We start from the raw sequence: 8,913 nt of genomic DNA on the forward strand, positions 1-8,913 counted from the left end.
GCCTCTGCCACCTGATCCCGTAACCAACCACATCCAGCAGATTTCCCATCACGTGGTTTCGTGCTCCATGCCAACCAAATGCTAACTAATATGCTGCCATCCGCATTATTTCACACACATTTCTCTCTAATGCTTCTCACCATACATAAACTTACAACATCTCTGAGAAGGTTAGAAACCTGCATGAATCACGACACATCTGCATTCTTTGAAATCTCGTGATTCAGATGAACATTGGCGACTCTTAGCCTGATGATTCATGTACATTGCTTCATATTGCTTGAACTCCATAGCCTGAGAGTACAGAATAATTGGTAATTTAATGCATGTCAATCTGATGGTTGTGGCAAACCGCTTTAACATTTATTCCTTTAATCTAATATTATGGATTTTTATGTTTCTATTATTACCAAAAAGGACTCGATATATCACAATAAACAAAGACAATAAACTAGTAATTGTAACTAGTAACATTTTTTTCTATCTTAAAGTTTTTTGTTTAAGTTTTTGCATGCAGATTTTAAAAGTAAATTTTCACATGGAATTAAGTAAACTCCACTTACCTAAATTAAGTAAAATAACAAAGAAAATAAGTAACTTTAACTTGGCCAATAAAAGGTTGTTAGGTAGTAATTTCTACTTAGTTTTTACTCAAACAATATAACACTGAATTTATACTATGCTTTTAAAGTGTATGCTTTACCAAGTATACATTTAAGTAAATACTACAATAGATATTGTATAGACACCATACTAACATATTGAAAATAACAGTACCTACCCACCAGGACACAGAGACCTCAATACTGACGGTAACATTCGATGGATCGTTTTTGAGACATTTTGAGTACAAAATGAACTCCCGATGTCATAAAATGGCAAGTTACTAAACCTGACAACAAAAGCAATATTAAAACAGTGTAAATAGAACTGGAAAAAAAATAAACCTTATTAATTATTCAAGCCCTAGTGCATGATGGTAACACCTACATCATGAAAAGTTGAATAGGTTTTACTTAATTTTATAACATTGATATTTACACTTTAACTTCTACAAGCTTGAATTGAGTACTAATATAGAATTTACTATTTTTAAAATACTTGCCTGAACTAACTTTTTCATGTAGAAATTACTTTTTTTCTGTAGTATTTACTTCACCACATAATCATTTTTATCAATATACAACTAGAATAGGTATAGTGAAAATTGGAAGTGAACACCAAACCACAGCTCGTCTTAGAAAACAATAGTAAAATGAATTACCAGTGGAAAAAATTTCATGAAGCAAAAGCAAACCTCTAATTGAATAGATACTGGTCAAAATCACTTCACTTTTGCATCAAATGAATGAGTGAAACTGAAAAAGGTATTAGTGACTAATTAGTTATCATTGGTTTAAAGGAATAAGCGGCTTGCCACAAATGTGGTCAATGCTCGTCTCTCTCTCGTGTGCTTGTGTGTGTGTACTGGTGGTGTACACCTAAATGTTTTTAACGGTGATTAGAACAATACTGCAGAGACGCCCAAACACAAGCGACCCATCTTCCCGTTCTCCTCTAGAGCAAAACGCATCATTGTGAATGTGCTGCTCTATCTGTTAACAATGAAGAGCCCCGTGCATCTGCCACCAGTCACAGTCACAGTGAATAAACTTACCGCAGTCTTCACACAATATGCTCTCCACATCTTTCTTGAGGGTCTTCTCGGTGCTGTCCAGAGGAGCAAACGACGCTTTGAATACTAAAGGCTCCTCCGTGGGGTCCATGAAAAAGATATATCTGTGGTGCTTCTCCACCGCCACGCAAGGAGCCTCGGAGCCGAATTCCCCGACGGTGACGAGCTGCTCGCGCTCCAGCCCGCCGCTGTTCACCGGCCACACGTCCAGCACCTTGACATTCACACTGTAGGGCTCCACGGAGACGTTTTCGGGCAGCGAGCTCACCTCGCCTTCGATCACCACGGCCGATCGGTAAGCCTGGTCCTGCAGCGAATCCAAACTCGGGGCGTAGCAGGCGAAGGAGACCCCGATGACGAGCATGGAGAAATGCACCGGATCAAGCCTCCTCATGCCGTCTGCTGTGGCTCAGGGGCGGCCGGCGGCGCTGCTGCAGTGCTCTCGGGGCAGAAGGTGCTGGGGGACTGAGTGCGAATGGGCTTGCGCAAGTGTCCATGCCATCTGCGTGTGCTGCTTTCCCCATGCACTTGGTGACGGGGAAACACCAGCCGCTGAGGAACCGTTATCAGCCCCGGTCACTGCTGGGCTGCTGCATTCTCCTTCAACGCACAATCCCCAAACTCAATAAGCATGCATGCATAAATGACGCTCCTTTGCAGCAAGACGCTCCTCTCGCACACACTCCCTCTTTCTCTCTTTTGCTCTCTCTCTCAATCTATGTATCTATCCAGCCAATGTCATCGTCGAGACGCCTCGCTCGTGCACACAAAAGCGGGGATGCGAGCGAAAAGGGTCCAGGAATGCGCTCCGCCGTGCAAAACGACGCGCAGCACGCGCTGCTGTACGGCTGGGCGATGCAACAAGCGCGCGCCCTCCGCTTTTACGTGAGCAGATCTCAGCCGTCTGCTGAAAGTTCTGGCGCAAACGCACTAATGGCACGGGAGCGAGCCGGCCGGCCAGCCGTAGAAAGAAATCCCTCGAAAGCAGCCTGCCGGCGTCGCGTCGTTGCGCGAAGTAAAATGGCAGAGAAAGATTTGTGTTTATACGCCGCGCGACATCAACTAATAGAGAAACGGCAGACTGGCCACCGCGGCAGACCGCTGACGCGATGACTAACGCTGCGAAAATTAGCTGAAAATACAATCGATGCCTGGTGAAAAGTGCGTTTGCCTTGATTTTCTACTCAAGAACAATCCGCATTCAGGTCACATTCACCATTTTGCCCCAAAAAGCGATCCGCCACGCGCCAAGAAGACAGATACACAGCAACCCACCTAGCTTCCTATCAGCCATATTTGCCCCGGCAACAGGTCCTGCGGGTATTTGCCATCTACCGAGGGCTCTAGAATAATGAGAGGAGGGGACCGGTCATTGCGCCGTCGTGACAAGTCAGACTAAATGAACGGAATGATTCGCAACACTCTAGAGGATTGTTTTATGCACGGTTTTGGACTGGGTTTTAACTTGAACATTAGGGTTACATCATGCGTAAATGCGTCGCGTGAGAAAGAATGTGCCAGTGCCGTCCTGTCCTGAGGCTGCTGTAGGGCGACATCTGCAGTCACAGCGCGAGTGTGTAAAGCAATAGAGAAACGCGCTGCGAACACCTGCCTCACTTTAGACGCACGTCAATGTTTTTTTAACATTTGCTTTACTGGGGCAATGACAACAAGATTGTTCGAGATGATAAAAACTTTAAAACACATGTAATCTTTGTGTTCATTTTGTATTACAAAAAAAACATATGGGGCCAATGTAATTTTTTATGACTCGGAAAATTAAATAAAAATACATTTATTAAAATTAAATGAAAAGGTATATCAATCAATTAAAAGGTATTTTATTATTAATATTTTTCAATATTTATTTTTAATGTTTGTGAGAAATTAAAGGGTCAGATCATCCAAAAATAATTTTTTTCTCATAATTTACTCACCCTCAAGCCATCTCAGGTGTATATGACTTATTTCTTTCAGCCAAACACAATCAGAGTTACATTAAATAATATCCTGGCTTTCCCAAGATTTATAATGGGAGTGAATGGTATACCTTACCTTTTGAAGCCCAAAAAAAGATAATCTATCCATCATAAATTTAATCCATAAGGCTCCAACACCGGCCACATTTAGAAGTTAGTTTTTAAAAGAAGAAAAAAAGAGACTCGTTTTTAGAGTCTACTCTCTCCTGAGCTTACGCTACTCCTACATATGTCATGCGTCATGTGTCGGGTCAGAGGTCACTCTTCTGCTGGAACTAGACTCGCTTATGGCTGTTACCTGAAGCCAGTGATTGTAGTTTATAAAGTTATAAATGTGGATATTTTTCTTACAAAACTGCAACGCATCGCTTTGCTTCAGAAGACATTTATGGATTACTTTTATGATGGATAGATGACCTTTTTTGGGCTTCAAAATCTCAGACTCTATTCACTTTCATTATAAAGCTGGAAAGAGCCAGGATATTTTTTTATATAACTCTGATTGTGTTAGTGTTTGTCTGAAAGAAGAATGTCATAAACTCCGAGGATGGCTTGAGAGGGAGTAAATTATGGGATCATTTTAATTTTTGGGTGAACTATTCCTTTAAAATTAAGAACTATTTGAGCTGAACAAAACGATCCTTTTCCAAAAAAGAAAGGTCAAAATAACTGTCCAGTAATTGTAATATATGGAAATAATAAAATTAAGTCAATCATTTGTTGTGGCAAAAATTCATCTTAAACAAACATCACTGCGTAAGAGACACTCAGAGTCAAATTATATAAAATAGAAGTATTTATTCTTGCAAGAATAGGAGCAGTCTAATACACAGTTGTTACCCTGTGCAGAAGAGTGACACACCCCCAGACAGACTGAACTAGCTTTTATCTTAGTTTCAAGGCCTTCTTCCCCCCAGAGCCTTCCTCCCAGTAGTTTTCCATAGACATCACTAGTTGGCCCACTAAGCTCCCCTGCACCAAATGGCCTTCTGACATCTAGGTCAGAGGTCCTTGTTCGTCTGTTCTCTGGAGTGTCTCCCCCTTCTGCCTCCCCAGGTACATAAACAGAATCTTCTCTCACTACAAGTGAGAGACACACATGTGACATTATTTGAATCATCTATATTTTACTAAAGATCAATGAATATCATTAAAATTGCCACCACACATTTTTTTAAGAATACTATTAATAGGCTATTTGAACATTTTTGTCTGCCAAACTTGCAGAATCCATTATGGGACAAGAAAACCATAAAACATAGAGGACCGTCATCATATAACCTTGTATAATATGTTTGAAAATCATTGCTATTTATAAAATCAAAGTGGAATAAACGATTTTAAAATGTATGCTAACAACATGAATACAAATATTACATCTATGAAAACTCATCACATGTGTTTTTAACTAGATTTTTCTGTTATTCCTTGTCTAAAGTCTCAATTTCTACACTTACTCTGAGGCGTAGAAGCATTAATGAGCAACAACCTAACTCGTTCACTCATTCATAAAGCCCACTGCCGCTGTCCGTGGTGCTGAACTGCAGATAGCTGTGCCTATGATTCCATATCATTACTATTACTAAGTCCTGTCATTTTCCCTGTGATTATGTAATCTTAAAATGTATTTGATTTAAACTGTAGCCTACTTTGAATGGTCACATTTTTATTATAATTAATAATGCATTACATGGCCTACTAATAATGCAACAAGATATACAAAAAAATACATGATGGTATCTAACAGCAATAAAACACCAACATGCTGATTATTATTAGGCCTAATTATTTATTAGCCTATTATTTTGAGTCCCTCTGTCTTTATCTCTCTCACACACAAACTTATTAAACGAACGCACACGCGAATTTGAGAGAATATCTGGTGATAAACAAACAAACAAACAAAAAACTTCCAAATGACTTAATGAAAAAGTGTATTGCTCTGTGCGCAATCTTAGCGCTGATATGACTTTTACTAACACATTGCTGATCTGAATAATCTCTCGGACTGCAGAAATAGAGCCCCTCTACCAGATGGAGACTTCAAGATGAGCTAAAAGATGCGAAACATAAGAGCCCATTCTGTTTGAATGAAAGTCAATGGAGACGTTGATGCTTCGGTAGTCTACGCTTAACAAACAGCTGAAGAAAGTAAACATTTGAAGAAATGTTTCTGAAGAAACATTCTGACACAAAATAAACAGACAGCCTGGACTCTAATCTTCGACATCAGTCTCCAACATTATAGTCTGCTATTAAAAAAAAGTTGTAGCCTATAAAAGAAGACCATTATATGAGAGCCAGGTAAATTTATACATTAATGTCTATCCACAAATGTTTACCGAATGTTGTAAAACACTTCACGCCAATTAAAGACGCCAGGTCTAATATGTAGCCTAATTGTCTGACAATGTTTTACAGGTTTTGTTTTAGGTTTATCTTTAAAATAGATAATTTTCACATTCGTGAGTAATATTGTTTTCAAGAAAGACCTTGATATAGACTATATTTGAATTAAAGAACTCTAAAACACTTCTAGGCCTATTGTGTAATAGCCTATAGCATAATATAACAGCCTTTAGTCCATTTCAGAATTTTACTTATTGTAACAATCTTCGAAGACTTTTTATGGTTGTTTTTCCCATTTTCCCTTGCTAAATGTTGTGTTTGTTGCTTAGCTGATCCAAGCTTAGGCTACAGCTCGCTTCGACCAACGGACGCGCAGGTTGTCGTCTCCTGCTTCAGCAAGCGTCTCTGGCAGCAGATCTCGCGAGAGTTCGGCGGTCGCTCAGCAGCAGTCGCGATTGCAGCAGCAGGGCTGAGGGAACGAGAGAGAGAGAAGGTACGCGGGGAGGCTGCATCATGGCGGACAGAGACAGTGGAAGTGAGCACGGTGGATTCGCCACAGGCCCCGGCGCCGGCCCGATGCAACCGGGCGCCGCATCGCGGCTCCAGCACGACACGGAGGAGCTCGCCTCGAAGCGGGTGGACATTCAGAACAAACGCTTTTATCTGGACGTGAAACAGAACGCCAAAGGCCGCTTTCTGAAGATTGCGGAGGTCGGGGCCGGAGGAAACAAGAGCCGTCTGACTCTTTCTATGTCCGTCGCCGTGGAGTTCCGCGACTACCTGGGAGACTTCATCGAGCACTACGCCCAGCTGGGCCCCAGCAACCCCGAGATTGTGCAGGACGAGCCCAGGAGGGCGCTTAAGAGCGAGTTCCTGGTGCGGGAGAATCGAAAGTACTACATGGATCTGAAGGAGAACCAGAGGGGGCGGTTTCTCCGGATCCGGCAGACCGTCAATCGCGGGCCCGGCCTGGGAACCTCGCAAGGCCAGACTATCGCTCTTCCGGCCCAGGGACTCATCGAGTTCCGCGACGCGCTGGCCAAACTCATCGACGACTTCGGCGTGGACGAGGACCCTGCGGAGCTGCCTGAGGGCACGTCGTTGACAGTGGACAACAAGCGCTTCTTCTTCGACGTAGGATCCAACAAGTACGGCGTCTTTATGCGGGTTAGCGAGGTAAAGCCCACCTACCGCAACTCCATCACCGTACCCTGCAAAGTGTGGTCCAAATTCGGTGCGACCTTCTGCAAGTACGCGGACGAGATGAAGAAGATCCAGGAGCGGAGCCGGGAGCGGAGGGCGCGCGAGATGCTACCGGAGGGCCTGCAAGGGGACGACGGGGAAGAGGACTAATGCATAGCAAATATATATATATATATATATATATATATATATATATATATATATATATATATATGTGTGTGTACATATACATGTGCACAGAACGAATGACATGATAATCAGACGTTACTGTAATATGGGATCGCTCGACACACACACACAACCTTCACAGACTCGAACAGTTGCATCTCTTCACTCATCGCCGGAAGTTACCCACTTAACCACCATTTAACAGTAAGACGCTGCTATCGACAACATGTATGAACCGTGTCCAGGATGGTGCAGGAGTGTGTGTATATCCCGCTTTATCCACGTGTGTGACACATCCAAGCTCTAATGCACTGCGAAATCCTCTTGTTTTCCAGTACAATATATATATATATATATATATATATATATATATATATATATATATATATATATATATATATATATATATATATATATGTGTGTGTATATAAGTTTTCAGTAAAACCCAGCCAGCAGTGTGCACAATTTTATTCAAACCACCCATGACACACAGCAAAGAATGTCAATACTGGAAACAAAAGAACATACCTAGTCAATGGTAAAATTACCCTTTCTATAAAAATTTGTCCTGTATGATAGTTGACACGAGTGAGGTCGGTTGCTTTCTAAAAACTTGAGAACTGACACCTGTCAATCGTGTTGCCAACTTGATAGATGCGTCCGTTTCATGTGTAAAACCTGATGACATGAGGTGAAAATGCTGCTGATATTCAGCATGCACACTGGGGGTTTTAAGGAGAGCTGCAAAGTGAGTGATGTAACTTTAACTTGTTGCTTATTAGAGCAACTGACCCCACTCTAACTTGACTTGTACAGTTCTGCTTGTCAAGTAATTTAAGGCTGTATTTTACTGGAAAACAAGATGGATTGTTTTTTTTTGCAGTGTAACTATTTCCAATGGTCCAAATTGACAAAGAGGAAGAAATATATGAATTATTAGTGCTTACTTTTGACTTCCAGCACAAAAGCTATTCTTTAGGAACCATTTTGAACCAAAGGTTCAACATGCAAACGAACATCAGAAGTGAAGGTGCAAAGATTAGGGAGTGCTGTGTATATTACTACACACACTCTGTTGGAATATTCAATTTACATATATGGACGTCACCCCTTCTGGTTCGACTTAAAAGGTGCACTCAGTCATTTTTCCATCATTTAAAAGTTTTACGCTGATTGCATCATGGGGCCACCATGATGAGATTACATGACCAACCAAATTATCTACATAAACTCAGTCCTATAGGTCACTTTTATTTGCAGAATAATATAAAACAAAATATGAATGATTGCACCTTCAAATGCATATGAGGAAATCTAGTTGTTGTTTGCTCATTTGCCTTTTAACTCTATACACGAAGCAAATGAGATTGTTTGTTTGCACGCGTCATGCAATGTGTTCTTCGGTAGCCGCACAGCGAAGGCATTGCTAAAACGACCGGTTGACGTTTGTTCCTGTTAAATACGAACCCTGTTGCACCATGCCCACTGACATTTGGGCATACGGTTTCATTGAAGTGCTAACTTAGATATATAAACTAT

At 41.4% G+C, this 8,913-nt stretch overlaps 2 protein-coding genes across 2 annotated transcripts in view; one reads left to right on the top strand and one right to left on the bottom strand.

Moving 5' to 3' along the window:
• Positions 1-2,532, bottom strand: part of nrg2b (neuregulin 2b) — a 76,173-nt gene extending 73,641 nt beyond the window's left edge. Inside the window, exon 1 of the mRNA XM_077247412.1 lies at positions 1,658-2,532. Coding sequence (XP_077103527.1) covers positions 1,658-2,069 — 412 coding nt within the window. The 5' untranslated portion in view covers positions 2,070-2,532. The remainder of the gene's footprint in view (positions 1-1,657) is intronic.
• Positions 2,533-5,428: 2,896 nt separating this feature from the next.
• purab (purine-rich element binding protein Ab) lies at positions 5,429-7,387 on the top strand. The gene has a single exon (XM_077247421.1). It carries the CDS (start codon positions 6,517-6,519, stop codon positions 7,354-7,356), a length of 840 nt encoding a protein of 279 aa, XP_077103536.1. The 5' UTR covers positions 5,429-6,516; the 3' UTR covers positions 7,357-7,387.
• Positions 7,388-8,913: the final 1,526 nt, after the last annotated feature.

Source organism: Siphateles boraxobius, unplaced genomic scaffold, assembly GCF_051911475.1.
Source record: "Siphateles boraxobius isolate OS27281-9 unplaced genomic scaffold, OSU_SipBor_1 3, whole genome shotgun sequence".
Taxonomy (NCBI): domain Eukaryota; kingdom Metazoa; phylum Chordata; class Actinopteri; order Cypriniformes; family Leuciscidae; genus Siphateles; species Siphateles boraxobius.